The sequence below is a fragment of the Gadus macrocephalus genome, chromosome 18, assembly GCF_031168955.1.
Source record: "Gadus macrocephalus chromosome 18, ASM3116895v1".
Lineage (NCBI taxonomy): Eukaryota > Metazoa > Chordata > Actinopteri > Gadiformes > Gadidae > Gadus > Gadus macrocephalus.
In genome coordinates, this window is record NC_082399.1 from 16,161,986 (window position 1) to 16,182,441 (window position 20,456).

At 49.2% G+C, this 20,456-nt stretch overlaps 2 protein-coding genes across 2 annotated transcripts in view; one reads left to right on the forward strand and one right to left on the reverse strand.

Annotated features, from left to right (window-relative positions):
- Positions 1 to 20,456, reverse strand: part of ift140 (intraflagellar transport 140 homolog (Chlamydomonas)) — a 37,425-nt gene that overhangs the window by 11,269 nt on the left and 5,700 nt on the right. Inside the window, exons 10-18 of the mRNA XM_060036108.1 lie at positions 20,094 to 20,297; positions 19,690 to 19,762; positions 19,211 to 19,302; positions 18,744 to 18,871; positions 16,837 to 16,954; positions 16,331 to 16,446; positions 15,257 to 15,392; positions 15,028 to 15,159; positions 13,070 to 13,281 (exon numbers count right to left, since the gene is read on the reverse strand). Coding sequence (XP_059892091.1) covers positions 13,070 to 13,281; positions 15,028 to 15,159; positions 15,257 to 15,392; positions 16,331 to 16,446; positions 16,837 to 16,954; positions 18,744 to 18,871; positions 19,211 to 19,302; positions 19,690 to 19,762; positions 20,094 to 20,297 — 1,211 coding nt within the window. The remainder of the gene's footprint in view (positions 1 to 13,069; positions 13,282 to 15,027; positions 15,160 to 15,256; positions 15,393 to 16,330; positions 16,447 to 16,836; positions 16,955 to 18,743; positions 18,872 to 19,210; positions 19,303 to 19,689; positions 19,763 to 20,093; positions 20,298 to 20,456) is intronic.
- Positions 1,179 to 9,171, forward strand: tmem204 (transmembrane protein 204). The gene is made up of 3 exons (XM_060036399.1): positions 1,179 to 2,133; positions 3,073 to 3,228; positions 7,640 to 9,171. Exons 1-3 carry the CDS (start codon positions 1,854 to 1,856, stop codon positions 7,882 to 7,884), a joined length of 681 nt encoding a protein of 226 aa, XP_059892382.1. The 5' UTR covers positions 1,179 to 1,853; the 3' UTR covers positions 7,885 to 9,171.

Consider the following 20,456-nt stretch of genomic DNA (forward strand, 5'->3'; position numbering starts at 1 on the left):
GGAGAGCTGCTCCCCTCCTCTCTTCAGCAGAACCAGATGTGAGCTGTTTATTAAATCAGCCAACAGGAAATTCCCCAAATCTTTGGGGGCCCTCATAATACACAAATAAACAGAGAAGGAGGGAGAGAGAGACAGAGAGCTAGAGAGAGGGAGAAAGAGGGAGAGATAGGTACAGTAATAAATGTAGAATCCTCATCTCTTCCATCTCTCTTCCTCTTATAGGAAACACATCCTGCAGCACTTAAACCACAGCTAGGAGAGAGAGGGGTAGAGATACGCAGAGAGAGAGGGGTAGAGATACGCAGAGAGAGAGAGAGAGAGAGAGAGAGAGAGAGAGAGAGAGAGAGACAGAAATAGATAAAGGAGCCTCATAATGGACGCTATGGCAGTGAAGTCTGTGGCCCACACACCAATCGAGTCCAAGCAAAACACCAGATTAAGCATGTCAAGCAGAATTAGGACGAAAACAAATGATAATCATCAATCCCAAAATGAGAATTGAAATTAACAATCACTTGAAAGAAAGCAATCCAGACACTCTCCATTTCAAAGCCCTCCCCTCAGAAAGAAGTCCTGTCAGCTGGCTGGTTCTGCAGCTAACACAAACAAAGCACAACAGTTAAGGGGAATGGTTTGATTAACCATCTTCAATTCAACTATCTCACTGCACACGGTTTGAATTTGTATTGGATTGCACTGCATGGAACATTTCATGTTTCATGCATATTTTGATCAATTTGAACCTTTTGTATCTTACTTTGCTTTTGTATGATTGTAAAGCAATAAAGCCCTTTGAGTCTTGACTCTTGAGAGAGCGTAAGAGACAGAGAAACTAAGAGAGAGAGTGAGAGCGCAAGAAAGTTTGATGTTCTCACACTGCACACAGAAGAATAAACCACAACCAGATGTCCCACCCCCCAGACACACACACACTCTCTTGACCTCTGATTCTGCCAACAGAGGAGAGGAGAGGTTTGAGAAAGAAAGGCAGTCAGAGAGAGAGAGAGAGAGAGAGAGAGAGAGAAAGGCAGTCAGAGAGAGAGAGAGAGAGAGAGAGAGAGAGAGAGAGAAAGGCAGTCAGAGAGAGAGAGAGAGAGAGAGAGAGAGAGAGAGAGAGAGAGAGAAAGGCAGTCAGAGAGAGAGAGAGAGAGAGAGAGAGAGAGAGAGAGAGAGAGAGAGAGAGAGAGGAGGGGAGGGGGCAGAATACTTTGTGCAGCTTGTCAGAGAGTAAAATCCTCCCAGAAGAGAGAGAGAGTGTGGGTAAGAGATCAGTTCACCAGCACTGCTGCTACAACACTCTGCAAAGGATCTGCCACTTCCCCAAGCACCACAGAGAACCAACGCTGGACAAAAACCTGCTAACCCGTGGAGCGTTAAGCTGCTCCTAACGTGCTGCACAGTGGAGCTCCTGGAGGGACGCAGCAACAGGGACGAGACGGAGGGAGGCAGGGCAAAGCGACAGCCGGGCTGCAGCCTGACACACAGACAGAGCCAGGGGAATGGACCAGGGATTCTGCTGGAGCAGACAACACACAGCAGCAGTCCAGCCCCAGGAGGAGCAGGGCTGAAGCCCCCCGGCAGCATCCCAGCTTCCCCTTGATGACCATGAATGGAGACGTCCTCTAAGACTCTGAGAGCCCAGAGGCAGCTTTAGCCGCTCGCTGGAGGAGCACAGGGAGGAGGAGGAGGAGGGGGAGGTGCAGGCCACAGCGGACGTCGCTCCGCTAGAGGAGCGCCAGGACAGCCAGGGACGGGGAAGCGAGGAGGAAGAGGGAGAGGCGGAGGAGGAGGAGCAGGGTTTTGGAGCGGGAGGCGTAGGGGGTGGAGGAGCGGTGGCGGGTGGCGGGGGTCGTATGGCGGCCCGGAGGCTGGTCGTGGCGGCGGTGGCGGTGGCGTTACTCTCCCTAGTCCTCAACAACGTGGCGGCCTTCACGCCCAGCTGGGTGCTGCAGAGGCTGGAGGACGGACGCAAGCGGAGCGTGGGGCTCTGGAAGATGTGCCCCGGCGGAGGGGAGAGGGTGCGGGACGAGCCCCAGGCCGGGAGGGGGGGCCAGGGGCCACAGAGGCAGTGTGAGGGCCTGGGATGGGGCTCGGAGCTAGCAGGATACCAGGAGTCCCGCAGCACCGTAAAACGTAAGTGTTTCACGAACCGAGGCATGTGGAACAACCACATTGACCATACCTTCTAGCAAGGCTTTTTTGAAGTACTTCCATATGGAGATTTGGAGAAAAGCAAAGGAAACTGACAATATTCTGCAGTTAAAAGGCTTTTTGATTGTAATGGATTTTTTATTATCCATAAGGAACATGCTAACTTAATAACAGTAGAGAGTAGTCAAACACATCTCTACCCAAAAGGTTTTACCACACACCGCTGTTGAGGCTCCCATGTGATGTAACACATCTCCATCATGTTAGCCCTGCTAGAGTGCACACAGCGCAGCCATAAGTGGTGTCAAGGGCCTGACAGAATAATGTAATCCTGGACGACTGCCCAGCCATTGCCTTCATAGGACCATAGATCTACAATGATTCATGTACAGTTAGAAAGTCGCTCAGCCCAGGGCCGAGGTCAGCTAGTAAACATGAAATGGACAAATTCTCAGCATTGACGCTGCTGACAATAAGACCGCATGAGTTTGCGTTAAAGTTCTAAGGTTCTTCAGCCCAAATCAGGACACGTTTTTTTATGCAACCGGTTCATTAAATCAGAGCCGGTGTTCCATGCTGCCATGTCATAGATCTTCCTGAGTGTGAGTGGTGGTTATCCAATGCACCCTGGGTGTGCAGCCTTACCCAAACCTTGAGTCTAATAAGTCAGACTGTAGCAAGGTGAGGTTGCTTCAACCAGCCATCAACCACACACACACTCCACACAAGTCCTCACAGGTTAAGACTTTGAGTTAAAATAAGGTCAAGTTTGAGTTCCAGGTAAAAAAGTTTAGAAATCTGACTGGTATCGTTGTCCGAGGTAATGTCAATGCTCTCCTTCAGTGAGAAACTAGTTGAATGTGAAGGTCAGCTGGTGCTGGTGATACCCCGGCTCACCCCTCTGTGGTCTGCTCTCTCCAGTGCAGTTTGACATGATGCGGGCCTGTAACCTGATGGCCACGGTGGCGCTGACGGCGGGCCAGCTGGTCTACCTGCTGGGGCTGCTGGAACTACCCTTCATCAGCCAGGACTCCCAGTGGTGGGAGGAGGCCATCGCTGCACTCTTCCAGCTCGCCAGTAAGTGGACCGACGGCTTCCCAGCCGTAAGTCTCTGTGTGTTAGCCCGCCAGTGCTTCCCAGTTTCAACCCCACTCCGGCTCATCTGATGTGCATTTTGTCTGCCGGAGATTGCTCCATTATAAGCTAATTAGATAATCTTTGGGTTTTTGATTAAAATAAGGAGAATCATTTCCTTGGTTCCCAAGGTCCTTAACAGACGACAGATGAGTCAAATCTACTAATGAACCATTGTGTTTCAGCCTGGACCTTAATAATATTAATGATGGACATCCCATCTCTTCAAGTAGAGAACTTAATGTTTCATTCCTTGCCATCCTTGGCCACCCTGAAAGCATGAGGCCTTAGCGTCCTGTTTACTTCACTCATTACATGTTTTCCATGTCTTCACTTCATCACAAATCGGGTTACAAGTCGTGTAAGAAAAAAAACGTGTTTCTGCAGAGCCAAATAAGGTCTGGAAGTTGAGTGATTCGTGTCCATGATTCTAAAAATATATTTTGTGTATTTGGAGTTGTTCCCATCTTAAAAAACAAACAAGGTTGGCTTGATTGGTTTGGTCTCAAGAACAAAGTAACCCATCCAGAGAAGGAGGAGAAGACGGAAGGGAAGTAAGAAGAACAAGAGTCGCTCCTTATCAGTCCAGGAACCAGTTTCCAAGGAATGGTTGACTGGAGCTAGACCTGGACCAGGAGTACAAGAGAGGCCAAGACCCCCGGTACCTTTCCCCCGTCCCAATGGGGTCTGGGTCAGCACATCCTGGCCAGAGCGGCTGCTTGTTTTACTACTGCAATACATAAGATAGGACCCTTTTGGATGATCCAAGGTGTCTATCATCACTGTGAGTGCAAACATTCTCAACAATGAGGGGATCAAACCCCCACACGGGCAGTGTTAATGCCCTGCTCTCCCAGTTGAGCTGCACCGGGAATAACACCCCTTACCCTGGCCATGTTAGTGCCGTACTCTACCAGTTGACCCGGACAGGGAATCAAAGCCCTCACCCTGGCAGTGTTAGCGCCAGCCTCTGCCAGCCCCACTGGACCAGCATCAGGGCTGCTGGTAGTACCGGGACCAGCGCTGCAGCGGTTCAGCCTCCTGCGTCTAGTCTAAATTTAGTCCCCCGCTCCCAGGGATGGGGGGCCGGAGGCGCAGCGAGCCGGGGAGCGACAGGCGGGCGCCAGGATATCCCTGCTCAGGACCAGGAAATGCCTGCAACTACCTGTTATGCAAAAGCCCCACGCCGGGGGAAGGAAAACGAGGAGGTGCGGGAGGGGGGTGGAAGACAGTTGGACAGGGACTGTTTGCATGAGTGTGCTCTGGTGGCTGTGTTTATGCATGTGCCACCGTGCGTGCGCCTTGGATTGTGTTTATTTGGGCATCGAGAGATTCAGACTGTGTAAATAGTTTGGCTTGTTTGGATGTTTGTTGGTTTTTTTGTGTGTATGGGTGTGTGTGTGTGTGTGTGTGTGTGTGTGTGTGTGTGTGTGTGTGTGTGTGTGTGTGTGTGTGTGTGTGTGTGTGTGTGTGTGTGTGTGTGTGTGTGTGTGTGTGTGTGTGTGTGATATTGTTAAAGTGTGTACCTGTCCTGTATGTGTGTGTGGGTGTGTGTGTGATTGAGTGCTGGTGTAACAGTGTTTTCTTGAGTGAGATGCGTGCGTACTGCGCGTCAGGACCACAGGAATGTCCCGATTTACCCCGGGGGTGTGGCGGTACACTGTCCCGATAAGACGTTGTGGCTTTTATGTGGGTCTTCACTAAACATCCAGGAACCGGCGGCACCCAGTCCGGACAACGGCAGACACAAAGGCTACAGGGTGTGTAGCGAGGGACCCTCCCACCTCGGAGAACTCCTCCAGAGTCTCACCAGATATCATCTAGAATCCATCTCAGAACTCGGAGGCGACCGGATCCACCTCTGCTGTAAACAGAACCAATCAGGACCTGGAAGCCCCTGACATTAGTTACAACAGGAACAATAGCTCGCTTACACGCAGCTCTTCCACAGTGACGTTCTTTTGGGAAAATCTTCCTCTGGACTCCGTTTTTAGAGCTTCTATTTAAAGTCCCGACCAGATTAGGGTCAAATTGATGACCCATCTTATAGCCGACAAGAGCATCCTGGCCAATCACAACACTGACAACACAACAAGACACCCATTCGTGCTTTATGTATATGCCAAGGAAACTAATTCAGCGCTACATAAAGAAAATCTCTAATCCCCTACCACATTAGGGGGATTTTTATTCAGTCTTCTCTCGTTATTAGCCAATATTATGAGCTATTCTAATTTAAGATCAGGCACTTCAACATGTCATCATCATGCCCAGGAGGCTGCTTTCAGTTTTCATTCATTGATGTTCCACAAATGGCAGATTTCCTATCAAGCAGCCTACGGAGAACCACCATCCAGTGGTGAATCATGGAGGGCTCTGACCGCTCTAACCCCAGCTGTAGAGCGGGCGGCGGGGAGGCTGGCTGCAGGCTGCCCCTCTCCAGCTCCACTGGAGCCATCCAGTACACTGGGTAATCAGCATTCTGTCAGCGTTATCATTAGGCTGGGAAACAATGGCTTAAGAAATCAATAGACCCGCTCCACGGCCCGTCTTGTGCGGGTCTGATCGATCCTTCCAACATGTGGATTAAAAAGCCAAGCTTCGATTCTAAAACAAATGAAGAGGACGACATTCTTGGTACATTGATTTTTGTTTTCTGACATTGTGAGATTGAATGTTAACACATTTGTCAGTTCAGAAGATGACGGGGCGCTGATGGAAAGATGATGGTCAGCTCATTCTTAAAAAGCCTTGGGTGTGTTTCTGAATGGACCAGAATGCCAACTTGGTCAAAGGTGAAGAGTGGGAGCCGAGGGGTTGGAAGGCTGCTTGTTGTGTGTGAAACGCTGCTGGCATTCATTGGCAACACCACTGCCATTCCTCGTCTCCATTGTGTCTCCACATGGACGCACACACAGCAGAACCAACCATGCACGCGCACACACACACACACACACACACACACACACACACACACACACACACACACACACACACACACACACACACACACACACACACACACACACACACACACACACACACACACACTCTTAAGCTGAGGAATTCAACCAACGGGGTGTCCGACTACATTCTCTGTTCCCCAAATGTAGTCTGACCCTGTTGGTTGAAAGAGGTGATGCTGGGAAGTCTGGATCCCTCTACTAGTGAGTTCTCTACAAAATGGGTTGAGTCTGACAGATTTAGGTATTCTTAGAAGGTCCTTTAAGTGCTCATTAAGACAGAGAGGCCAGAGGCTTGTTAAGCATGAGTAGAGGTGGGTGAGTGGACCTAAGAATGAACTGCATCCCTGTTGACCTGGGGAGGATTTGGTGAATCTGGGAGCTGGGTTTCAAACAGAGACCAGTTGAGATTCTCTGTGGCTGACATATCATGTCAGAAGTCTGGCCGAGAACCCAACCTGTAGGCGTGGAGACCAGGGGAGGAAGGAAGGCAGGAGAGGGGAAGAGGGGGAAGGAAGGCTGGCAGATAAGGCTTTGCCAAAAGTCCAAGAGAAGGTCTCCAGCCTACCCATGTCATGGTGGAGATCATTCAGGTCTTGGGATAAGGAGCTGCTCAATATCAATAACACATAAAGCTATCCTACTGTAGGGAGAGTCCACACAGCCAGATAGAAGTTAAGAGCTGCTCAATGCTAATGCTAACACATAATGCTAACCTAACCTTTTTTTAATGCGAATGCAACATTTCTATACACATTGTACATTTTCCCATGGCCAGTTTTTCCATTATTGTACGTCCTGACTGTACTTTTTGAGATCTGGATCTTTAAAGTTGATTCTATGCTCTATTATTTTGAGCTGCGCAGTGGTGGAGGCAGAGAGAGAAGAGTCTCTCAGCAGTGCTGCCCCACGGTGGAGCTGCAGGAAACACACTGATTCACTTCCTGAAGGGCAAACATCCCCTCTCTTCCAGGGGTATTTTCGTTCTCTTTATTTACACCATTGTGGAGCGTCTAAACTCTTGATGCGTGTGTTATTGTTGAGCACAGACTGGCTCCACTATAAAGAGGAACAGGAATAGGGGGAAATCACCAGAAGCCCCTGTGTAGCAGTCAGAGTCATGCACAGCTTCCATCAGTGCTATAGATCAGGAGTCTTCTAATGGTACAATTAAGGGTCAGCACAAGAGACTGCATGTCCATCTGCCTGTCTGCACTCTGCAGGTAAAGTCAGGGTTTTCTTGAACCATGTGATGAAGCTAACTGTGGTGAGGCTAACTGATGTGGAACAATGTGATAAAGCTAACCGTGGTGCAGCTAACTGTGAATTTGAACCATGTAATGAAGCTAACTGCTGAAGCTAACCATATCCTCCGTGTTCTTCCTCCCCAGGCTTCGTGCTGGTCATCGGCCTGGTGACGTTCTACCGCATCGGGCCGTACACACACCTGTCCTACTCCTGCTACCTGGACATCGCCGCCTGTCTGCTCACCACTCTAGCTGCCGCCATGCTCATCTGGAACATTCTGCATCGCCGTGACGACTGCATGGCGCCCAGGGTCATCGTCATCAGCCAGAGTTTGGCAGCGCCCTTCCACCCCCGACTGGACAACGACTATGTTGAGTCGCCCTGCTGAGCGGAACAAGCCCCGCCCCCTTGGGGATCGGCCATGTTTAATGGCCCATGGAGCCGTGGCTCCTAGAACAGCACTGCCGGCAGACGGCCCAGTCCACATATAGCACATACAGCGTAGAGCTCTGCTCCTTCAGGGTTCACTAACTCTTTCTTCAGGTTCATGAGGAGATTTTCCAATTAGTGGCACATGAAAAGAAGCAATGCAATCCCAGCTGATTTGAATTCTTCAGTTCAGCGAGAAACAAAATCAGACCAACCAGTAGGAATAATCGGATTAGAATTGGAGATCACTCTGTTTTGGCGTGTTTTCCTGAATCTCATTAAGGTATGAAAGTGCTTGTTTGTGGGGGGGGGGGGAATGAAGGAACCTTTGTTGCCATGACGACATGACTCTTTGACAAGCAAGGTGTGGCTAAGCTGTTGAGCAGCTTCAATTTGGGACCGAAGATGTAAAGACATGAACTACTTTCTACTGTAGGCCTTCAGCGCTAGATTCTACACACCACCAGTTGTCCCACTGGGGCGTGGCCGGAACAGACTGGGGGGCTATGGAACATGACTGTAGTCCCTGAGAAGGTGGATATCAAGCTGGATCTTGAGGCTCATGTAAAGTTATACCCCTACTGCCTGGCGCTACCCTGTCTTTGGAGTCAGTTTATATTGTTGAGGATTAGCATCCCTTCAGCTACATACATAGCTTTAGCATACCACTATGACTGCATGCTTGTTAAAGCTTATAGATTGGAGAATAAAACTGCTTCTAAACAGAGATACCAAAATACCTCAATAGTTTCATTGAGCCCAGGACTCCTGCGATCTGAAAGTTGTAGACAGAAAGTTATCTACAATGTTTTAGAACCTATACTTCAAGGCTCAACCTCTCTGGCCTAGTCCCGTTTTATCCCTCACATTTCTTCCGAACACATACCAAAGATTGTGATGATAGATTTGGTAAATTGAAGGCGATTGAAGACAAACAGACAAAGATTTTAATCGATCACAGATGAGTGGTTGGGTGCATAATTATTTAGGTAATATATTTTAGTACACTCAACCCTAAGTTGTGGGATGGCAAAAACCATGTTTTGATACTGAAGTACATTATTGGTGATGACTCAATTCTGCTCGCTTGTGGTACATGGAATTAAATTAAGAATAGTGCTATTGTTATTATTTTTATTAAGGTTATGGGTATTATACTACACATGAATAACTGCCCAACATAGGCATACATAAAAATAATGTAATATATCTTACCAATAAATCAATACAAGTTCCCATGGGAAAAACACAGGCACATGCTGTTGTATTTCATTTCATATTTCCCCAGCCTCACCAACTATCTGATGGTTTCTCACACAAACTCTTTAGAATTATCTGGTGGTTCCTCATATAAACACTCTAGAACCAACCGATGGTTCCTCATATAAACACTCTAGAACTATCTGGTGGTTCCTCATTTAACCACTCTAAAACTGTCTGGTGGTTCCTCATATAAACACACTCTAGAACTATCTGGTGGTTCCTCATATAAACAGACTCTAGAACTATCTGGTGGTTCCTCATATAAACACTCTAGAACTAACTGATGGTTCCTCATATAAACACTCTAGAACTATCTGGTGGTTCCTCATACAAACACTCGAGAACTATCTGGTGGTTCCTCATATAAACACACTCTTGAACTATCTGGTGGTTCCTTACTACACACACTCTAGAACTGTCTGTTGGTTCCTCGGTAGACACATCCTGGAAGTATCTGGTGGTTCCTCAGTACACACACTCTAGAACAGGGGTCTCAAACTCAACTTACCTGGGGGCCGCTGTAGGTAGAGTCCAGACTCTACCTCAGGTCAGGCTGGGCCACAAAATGTATTCCACAAAAAAAAGTAGCACAACTGACTCAATCTAAGTTAATGATCGGGCTATAATTAGATCACTTTCATAGTGGTTGTTGAAAACCGGGACATTTTAGCGTCCTTTGGCTTTTGTCAGGACTCAGGACACGCAACTCAAAATTGGGACTGTCCCGGCAATACTGGGACCTCGGGTCACCTACCCTATCGGGTCAACCTATAAATTTGCGTTTGATAACAACGCGCGGGTCGCACTAACACTAAACTTGATGTCAAGTAGGGGGCCACAAAATATCATCCTGCGGGCCTCAATTGGCCTTCGGCCCGCGAGTTTGAGACCCCTGCTCTGGAAGTATCTGGTGGTTGCTCAGTACAAACACTCTAGAAGTATCTGGTGGTTGCTCAGTACACACACTCTAGAAGTATCTGGTGGTTGCTCAGTACACACACTCTAGAAGTATCTGGTGGTTGCTCAGTACACACACTCTAGAAGTATCTGGTGGTTGCTCAGTACACACACTCTTGGAGGGATGGTGGATTGACGGTAAGCCTAGTCAAGGCCACCATGAATGAGAGGAAGTAGCCCAGTGCTGGTGACAGCAGAAATAACATTCCTCTGGATGTGACGTGAGATTGCCTCTCAGGCACGGCTTGTGGAGTACGCGTACCCGTGTGTGTGTGTGTGTTTGTGTGTGTGTGTCCATGGGTACCATAGTGTGTGTTTGCAGACTCCTGGGCTATGAACTGTACATACAGGTGTTTTACCATAGTGGCTGTACAGGCTATTGACAAGATAAACTACCTTAACCATCTCTCTCTCTCCCTCTCTCTCTCTCTCTCTCTCTCTCTCTCTCTCTCTCTCTCTCTCTCTCTCTCTCTCTCTCTCTCTCTCTCTCTCTCTCTCTCTCTCTCTCTCTCTCTCTCTCTCTCTCTCTCTCTCTCTCTCTCTCTCTCTCTCTCTCTCTCTCTCTCTCTCTCTCTCTCTCTCTGCTATAAATATCATACATTAAAGTCAAAAATAACATCGTCATGAATAGACACTTGCCATAATAAACAAGTTGTCTGAATCTGAATTAGATCCTGTGATATAATTAAAACACATCTACATATTGCATGGGTTTCTGGTGTCTTTATGGCCAGGAAAGACAAAGAGGAAGGTGTGTTGAAAAGGAGAGGGAAAGGCCGTAGCCCAGGACCTGCACAGGGAGTGTCTCTAGCCGGTTAGCACGCTAGCGGTCTGGACCTCCCCTCCTACTACCATGAGTCTCCACATGAGACCTCTATGGGAGGGCGGGAGTTATTCTCACGCCCCGCATGGCCTGTCACCAGCACCGATACGTGAGAGACCTGGGCAGTTCAAAGAGCGTTGCCGTGGAGACGGGTCCCAGAAGATACAGGACCAGCGGCCTGACACAACACAGGAAGTGCATCATCTCATAGCCGGGAAAGGGCACAATACCCATCCCTTAAAAAAAAAAAAAGGATGTTTCTGGAATATAAATAGCATTGAATGAGGAACTTGCTAAAGCTGTCATCACGTCGGCTGAAATCGCCGTCCGGAGTACATTCCCCTCCACAGTGTACTCTGTATAGGTATTTGCGTAGTACTCGTACGTGCCAGGGGGGATACTGCAGTGGGATGGAGAGGGTGCCCTGTATCACGTATTCTTCTAGAGATCATATCGCATGATTGTTCAAATGAGTCTCATACATAAACTCAAGCAGACCCAGGAACACACACACACACACACACACACACACACACACAGTCCTACAGGAAGGGAACAAGCACATCCTTTCTGTGACCCATTTGCTGTGAACAGGAAGGAATGGGCATGTTAGACACACACACACACACACACACACACACACACACACACACACATACACATACACATACACACACACACACACACACACACACACACACACACACACACACACACACACACACAAAGCCCAGCAGGCCATGGTAAACAACAGCAGAAACAGTACCAGACCTTCTCATAGACCAGTGATGGCATGCAGAAGGGGTATGACCCCCAGGGTGGAGGTCAGGGCTTGATCAGTTCCTGTCCCTCCGCATCTCTCACTGTGGAGGCCATGAGAGACACAGGGCATGCTGAACTCTGGGGTACAACCTGTTTGTGTGGTTGCGCGGTTGCGTGCGTGTGTGTTGTGGCAACCCGGCCCGGGCCAATTAAGGAGATGCAGAGCACCTGAGGAACAGGTGGGGAAGCAGGGCTTCGATAGCCTGCTTCTCCACTCATTCGGGTCTCTCCCAGCCATGGGGCTCCTGTACGGAGAGACCGGTCCTCGTGGGTGACGGGATGCCACCCACGGGGACAGGACCGTCGATTCTTTTTCGTTGTTGCATTGTTTTCCGTATGAGACTTTGTTTAATTTAGTGTTAATTTAGGTTGGTTTTTTGCCAGCTATGATGTGTCCTGTTTGGGAGGAGGTGGTTCGCTCACCGTGCCGGGGGTTGCCACAGTGTGTGTGCGTGTGCGTGTGCGTGTGCGTGTGCGTGTGCGTGTGTTGCCTCAGGGGGGCAGCATGCTGGAGTCAAGGTTGCGGTAACAATACACTCCCCTGGTCTTTCCTGAGGCTTTGAAGTTAATAGCAATCATTGCCGCTTAACAGCAGGGTGGGGTGGGGGTGGGGAGAGGGTCACAGTGTAGGGGGGTTGCTGGATGGGGTGGGGAGGGGGTCAGAGTGTAGGGGGGGGTGCTGGATGGGGTCAGATTGTAGGGGGGGGTGGATACTGGATGGGGGGGTAGCGGGTCAGAGTGGTCTGGGTCTATGGGGGGGGGTAGCGGGTCAGAGTGGGTCTGGGTCTACGGGGGGGGGGGGGGGGGGGGGGTAGCGGGTCAGAGTGGTCTGGGTCTGGGTTTGGGCATCCATCCTTATTGTATAACATAACGGTGTGTGGCGCGTTACATATACAACATCGCTCATTTTAAAGCTCACACCGACGACGGTACTCAAGAAGCATCACAAAGTTGTCCTTGGGCCTTAACCATGGGGACGACATGCCACCCCCTACCTCCTCGTCCTCTCAGCCTAAAACACATTTTGTTGAGTCTAAGGCCCAATCCCATTTCTACCCCTTATCCCTCCCCCTTGTTTTGAAGGGGTAAGGGGAAGGGGGAAGGGGTAGAAATGGGATTGGGCCTAAGGCCCAATCCCATTTCTACCCCTTACCCCTTCCCCTTGTCCCTTCAAAACAAGGGGGAGGGGTAAGGGGAAGGGGTAAGGGATTGGGATTGGCCCTAATACTGCTGGGATTGAGGTACTGTTCTAGCGACTGATCCTCTGAGGGGCTCTCACCTCTTGATGAGCTTGATGGACCTGAAGGCCCCGTCCATGTTGCCCACCGTCAGGTAGAAGCTGAAGTTGAGCATGGCGTCTCGCGTGCTCTTCTCACAGCCCTCCAGGCCCACAAAGTCCCTCATGGGCCGCCTGGACACCATGTGGGGGGGCCGGCCGGCCGTGGCGGGGGGGGCCATTTCCTCCCCCGCACCCTGGCCGCTCTCTCCAGGCTGGGGACGGGGACGGGGACCGTGTGGTTACTACCGATCATCTAACACACAATAGGATTGTTCTGTACTTAACATCATGTCTTCATTAGGAGGCATGATGTTACCGTAACATCAGTTACTCAGTGGATTCTGGTGCACGTCATTAAGGAGCAGGTATGGGCTAGGGGCACGTTTCTCACGGGCATCAGGATGCCTACAGGATAGGATGTGGACCTTGGGAATTCTTCCAAGTAAAAAGGAATTATGAGCGGTCCTGGAATAAGCTGGTGATGCATTGGGCCTCTGTCTCTTTCATTGATAGGTTGGAAAGTCATCCAGTAAACAGCCCCTTAAGTGAACATTAAAAAGGCCTGCGTCATGACATGCCATTATTAAACATCCCCCGCATTAGTGACATCACTAGTACGGACTAAGGGGTTGACGCAGGAAGATGAAGACGCTGTTCCCTCAGAGCTGGGCGCCATCAGGGAGAGGACCCAGGGCTTCCTGAGGAGCCCTGGAGCCTCTTCCTGGACCAGCGGAGGGAGCCACGGTTAGTGGACAGGATGCAGGCCGGGGGACAGGGCGGACCAGCCTAGATGTTGGCAGCTCAGTGAACATGTGATGTCCATCATGGAAGGTACTAATCCACATGGAGCCTGGCGGTAAGATGGGGACGGTTGAAGCACAGGACAGGTCTACCACATCACCAGGTTCAGGAGGGGGGCCGCACGAGACACAGGGGACCACTGAACCACACTGAGGGGGGGGACGGAACTCCACATCCACAGGAACTTACTTCTGGCAGATAGACACCACCCCTCCAAAACAACAGCTGGGTGTGTTGTGTGTTGACAGAAAGAACATGTTCACACGCCCGCCCACACACACACACACACACACACACACACGCATTCATAGAGATCGCAGCAGTTATCATTACTCACTGAAATATGAATTGCCGGCATTTATGAAGTTTGTTCCTAGCCTGCCACACAAAGCCCAGCAGTAGAAGAGCTTGCATCGGGTCCCATCTCAGTGAGGGCAGTGGAGTGCCATGCTCAACCCCAGAGGATCTCAAATGCTCCTACCCTAACCAGCATAGTCCCAGTAGTACAGACCAGCCTACCCAGAGTGCTTTGCGGCGCTTCCTTGCATGGGAAACAGGACATTTAAAATGACATTTACTTTTAATCATTTCAACGCTTTATTCCATAGTGTAGCGTTGTAGTAACTGCTTTGCAGCGCTACATGGTGTGTGAGGTAGCCAGCCCCACGACTATCTGCCTACCACTGTTGGTTTCTCTGGGGGTCAGGCCCGGGGACATGTGGGGGCTGGTAGAGATGTTGGAGGGAGGGCTCTTCCATCTGGCCTCATTGCAGGGATGGGCGTTCTGCCAAATCCTCAACCTGCCTCCTAATCCAACATGAGCCCTTAATCAGCCCTGCTCTTTTCCTTCCTGACCTCTCCCCTGTGACAGCCAGTGTGTGGCGAGCCTCAGGGCGCATACGGGCTGCCATGCAGCACCCAAGTGGGAGCTCCACACTGGTAGTGGATGATGTGCGATGTGACCACACACACACACACACACACAGTCAGTATGTAAAGCACTTTGACTGCTTTGAAAAGCGCTCTATAACTGCAGTTAATTATTACTAAAATAATAAGTACTCAGGATCCACGAGGCAAGTAAAAACAGATGCTAGGCCGGGGAGTGGGCGGCTGGATTCTGTGGTGGCGGGGCCCAGAGGGCGTGGCGGGGCTACCTTGCGTGTGAAGAAGTAGTGGGGGACGTTGAGGGCCAGCAGACCCTGCAGGCCGGGGGGCTTGGGGAAGACGTCGTGAAGGAGGAGGCCGTGCTCCTGGGTGCAGAAGAAGGTGACCACGGAGACATCTGCCTGGGAGGAGGAGAAGAAGAAGAAGAAGACAGTGGACGCCGGTTCGAGGTGATCCCACCGTGGTGTTGACGCAGAAGACCAGCGCGGGGTGGGGTACCATGTCCGGCTGAGATGAGGTGGCAGGCTCCGCCCCGGCGGGCACCGTCTCGCAGACCAGCAGCCGCGCCTCGCTCTCGTCCCAGAAGTGGGACACGGGACAGCGGGCGCTCAGCTCTGGGAACTGAGGCTGCTGCCTGGAACACAACACACACACACACATACACACACACACACGCTTTTAGGAAATGCTGCCATTTAATACATTTGTGTTAGAAGGAAAATGTGCCTCCCTTAAAAGGTTACTGAAGAAGAACTACGCTAGAGTTCAATGATTGACTGAGCGCCTTGCATCATGCATTCAGCAAACCAAGCCAAGCGTAAACTGTAAAACTGAGACCAGGTGAATCCACAGCATCTATAGACTCAATACAAGTGCCAAGTAAAGGTTGGTATCTGAAACATTGACAAAGTTATGCACAGGATTTATATCAATCAACTCCAAACTTTGAACGTCAGAAATCTTTTTTTTTTTTTTTTTTAAAACATACAAGATCTACCAACACTAAAAAGAACCAAAGGCAGCAGATATAGCTCGGCCCATATCTATGGTGGAAATTGAGGCTGCATTGAAGTTAACAAACAAGGCAAATCACGAGGCCTAGGTGGGAAGTGTTACAAAAGAGATTTGGGAACTACTGGGACCAGTGATATATTGTAAATGATGTCTGCTAATGTTGTCTGCTTTTTTTTTTTTTTGTAAATCGATGGATACTGTGTGTTGATCAATTGAACCCAGCCCTAATAAATACAAGACAAACCAACGCTGCAAAGTGAGTCTGTGGCGAGATGCGAATCGCATGCATGTGCAAATACGGGTGCATATGTGTAGGTTAGGAATGAATTGGTTTCCCAGTCAGAGAAACGGCCTTTGGTATTATTTAGAAGTATGGTACATTCAAAATAATATCTCAAGCCCTGGATCTATCTATCTATATATGGATCAGTGACATCAGTGATAGGTTAGGGATATTCCCTAATCAAACAATATAATTGGTTCCCTCAACACAAGTCAGGTAGGGAATCAAACCCCTCACTATTGTGAGGGGTTGTGAGAACCTTGCTCAAAGGTTACCGTTCAATGTCCTGGGATAGGCTGCTTAGGGGGCGTCCCATGAAGAAGTCAAAGTGCAGCATCGTGTCCATCTCCACGTCGTATACATACACCTTACGGTCCGGACGCCCGTTCACCTACACAGGAACCTCTGTTACAACGCCTGCATTACACCACGGCTAGTAGAGACCAACTGCACTAGGTACATCACATCACCTGCACTGTTACAACACCGGCACTGCATTACACCACGGCTAGTACACCACCCTGATCACGTCTATTACACCACCCTGATCATGTCTATTACACCACCCTGATCATGTCTATTACACCACTCTGATCATGTCTATTACACCACTCTGATCATGTCTTACACCACCCCGATCATGTCTATTACACCTGATCATGTCTATTACAACACCCCGATCATGTCTATTACACCACCCTGATCATGTCTATTACACCACCCTGATCATGTCTATTACACCACCTGCACTGTTGTTTCCATCACCTTTACTGTTCCATACCTGAGTAACGAGGAGGCTGACTTGGCTGCCGCTGGCGTTGCATTTGACCGAGTGCAGGGCTCCCAGGTTGGGGATGAGCTCCGTCAGGTTCTTGGCGTTGCAGTGGGCTTTGGCTTCTCTGAAGACAGACACACATTTTAACTCCTCATTTAGGTCTAAAATGTAAAAAAAATAAAAGGATAGCCATTTCAGGAAGGTACTATGATCTAGGGCTGCTCGATTATGGGAAAAATCATAATCACGATTATTTTGGTCAATATTGATATCACGATTATTCAAACGATTATTTTTGAGTTTGAAAACATGCATTTATTGACACAATCAATTATGACATAGAAACACGTATAAGTATCCAAAATAAAACCATTTTCGTGTGTAAGTGTACTGTCTGCCACAACATTCTGAATCTAACATTTGATTTTTATAAAACATTTCATGAATACAATATATATATTAAGACAATCAAATATCACAGAAACACGTATAAGTATCCAAAATTAACTTTCTTCCTGTTTAAGTGCACAAATTTTGGATACTTATACGTGTTTCTGTGTGATATTTGATGGTCTTAGTATATATATTTTATTCATGAAATGTTTTATAAAAATCAAATGTTATCATATTGTTGTTAAACAGAAATACATATACAAGATGTACTTGGCAGTTCTGCCTTAAAGAACTCTTAGTTAAAGTCTGCTATAGGAGCTTGTTATCGTTCATCAAACTGTAACGTTACTGAAACTTTAATATTCCACACGGTAGGTCTACTCCAACATGTCTGTCAACAGTCGATGCTGCTGATTGGCGGTTCACTGGCATGTCCCGCCTCCTGCCAACGGCATACTTCCTGATGCAGCACGCCTGTTAGATTGTACTCCCTCTCGCCGCGTTGAATGCTTTCGCATGCGCGTCTCTTTCATAAACTTTCATAAACTCTCTAGGCCTACTGTAAAACGGAAAATGTCAAATTAATCGTTTCAACTCGATTATACGAGTTTGGAGATCGTTTGACCCCAAAATCGATATCGCGATCGAAATTCGATTAATTGCACAGCCCTACTATGATCTTTATTCTTCACATTAAAGATCCCATGGCATGCTACTTTATGGATGCTTTAATATAGATATTAGTGAGCCCCTAACACAGTATTTCCGTTGTGCAAAATGACACTACGAGCCAGTTGCACATTGAGCTTTCCCCAAACGCGCCGTTTCGGTGTCTGTAGCTTTAATGCAAATGAGGAGGAGAGAGGCGGGTCAAGGAGGAGGGTGGGGGTGTGGCCCTGAGCAGCTTGCAGCCACGGTACCATGCACCCTTTTTACAGTTGATGTATCGCATTGGCGAGGTGCACACAGCCTTTGGCCGTGTTCTGTAAAATTCTAGAACACTCTGGGTGCTCCGGCGGGAGTCCTGGAGCTATATATCTAAATAATATATTACACAAAGATATCTATATCATATAATATATATTATCAAGGCCAAAAGCTGTGTGCTGTGTGTGTAGCATGTCTCCGTATGACGTCATACGGGGAAAATGTCCTAAACAGCGTGTCTGAGCTTTGTTTTCTCAATGCCATTTCTAGCTACTGGGGTACCATAAGCAGGCTAGGGGAAATCATATTAATGTTAGAAAACCGAATAAAGTGAAATTGTCATGCCATGGGATCTTTAAACCAAGAGACTGGGAAGGCCCTTCCTTAATACTGTTTATCCATTAAGCAAGTCGTAATTAAGGAGCAGGGCGGGGTTAAGGCATCTTGCTCCAGAATCGCTACAGGTTACAATGCAGAAATTGGGGATCGAACTTGGAACCTTTAAGCTTGGAGTTGAACAGCCTTACCCATACTGTGTCACCCTATAATATTGTTTGAATGTCGTATGACATTAGAGTGGCCGAATCCCGTACCGTCTGGTCAGGTCGAAGACTTTGACGTGTGCGGTATCCGTGCCAACGGCCAGGTAGGTCTGGCACACACTGAGCAGCACAGGGTTCCCCTCGGCCTCTGAGAAGGCCAGCAGCTGCTTCACTGTGCCCTGCAGGACCGTGATAACCATAGGCTCACAAAGGTCTTCACAAACACCCACAGGTCCCAACAAACACCCACAGGTCCCCACAAACACCCACAGGTCCCCACAAACACCCACAGGTCCCCACAAACACCCACAGGTCCCCACAAACACCCACAGGTCCCAACAAACACCCACAGGTCCCAACAAACACCCACAGGCTAGAGTCCGAGAGAAACTGACTGCACACCCATGAGATGCGCATGTGTGAATGTGTGAATGTGTGATGAGTGTGTGTGTGTGTGTGTGTGTGTGTGTGTGTGTGTGTGTGTGTGTGTGTGTGTGTGTGTGTGTGTGTCTACTGACCTGTGGTGTGCGGACCTGCACCCTGTTAGGCTCCACAGTGTAGATGTTGTCAGCCTGCACTGCTAAGACCTGAGAATCACACTGGAACCCACCTGGAGATGAGAGGAGAGAGAAGAGAGGAAAGGGAGAGGAGAGGAAAGGAGACGAGACGAAAGGAGAGGAGATGACAGGGAAGAAGACGAGAGGAGAAGAGAGGAAAGGAGAGGAGAAGAGTGGAGGAAAGGAGACGAGACGAGACGACAGGAAAGGAGACGAGATGGGGGGAGAGGAGAGGAGAGGAGAGCAGAGAAAAGTATAAGAGAGGGGAGGAGACGAGATGAGGTGAGAGAAAAAGAGTCATATCTATGCCGCAAGCTCATATATCTGCATGGATTTATCCGCGATAAGCATTGATAACTTGTAGTATTAGTATGTGTTTTATAAGTAGCAGTAGTGTGTTGTATTAATACATGATTAGTGAGTGTGGAATATGTCCGTACCTGTACTATGTAGAGCACCGGCCGAGAGCTCGTAGACGATGACCTGCTTCCCACTCCACACGGTGACAGAGTTCTGTTGAAACACGGCTCATTCCTCAGGTCCATCTCCATGGTGACACACGTCAAGCAGTGCCTCCCGACACGGAGCACTTGAACCCTAGGTACATGAGCAGGTCCCAGGGCCAGAACTTGATGTAACTGTCCATAAGAATGAACACATGCAATACCACGTGTGGACTCAAGGAACAACAGAGCATGTTCTAGTCCCAAGGCCGGGACCAGGGGACCCGTGTTCATTTAGAACCCTGTCTGGGATGAAACATGCATGGCGTGATGCAGCGAGGATGTGTGTATCCTACGCCTGTATGGGTGTGCGTCCGTGTGGCGGGCGTGTGAGCGGTTACCGCGGTGACGCAGACCCCCTTGATGTGTATGTGGGTGCGCAGGGCGAGCGGGGGGTCCTCGGCGGAGAGGCTGACACTGAGCTGGGAGGGGGCGAGCTGCACCGCCGCCACCTGCTGGCTGAAGTGAGCCAGCATCACGTGCTCCAGCAGGATGAGCACCGACGACACGCTGCCCACCGCCAGGAGGTTCAGGCCCGAGCCCCACTGGAGAGGGCAGAGGGCAGGGGTCAGGGGTCAAGGGTCAGGGGTCGGGAGACAGGCAGGCAGACAGACAGGTAGACCGACAGGTTGGCAGGTGGGGAGACAGGAAGGGAAGGAGTCAGGAACATGGAGAGACAGAGAGACAGACGGACCGACCGGCAG

Bases quoted from the DNA above. Each gene is read 5' to 3' on its own strand.
- tmem204 (XM_060036399.1), top strand. From the start codon at position 1,854: ATGGCGGCCCGGAGGCTGGTCGTGGCGGCGGTGGCGGTGGCGTTACTC. The intron at 2,134-3,072 runs GTAAGTGTTTCA...TGCTCTCTCCAG, and splicing joins GTCCCGCAGCACCGTAAAAC to TGCAGTTTGACATGATGCGG. The intron at 3,229-7,639 runs GTAAGTGGACCG...CTTCCTCCCCAG, and splicing joins TGCACTCTTCCAGCTCGCCA to GCTTCGTGCTGGTCATCGGC.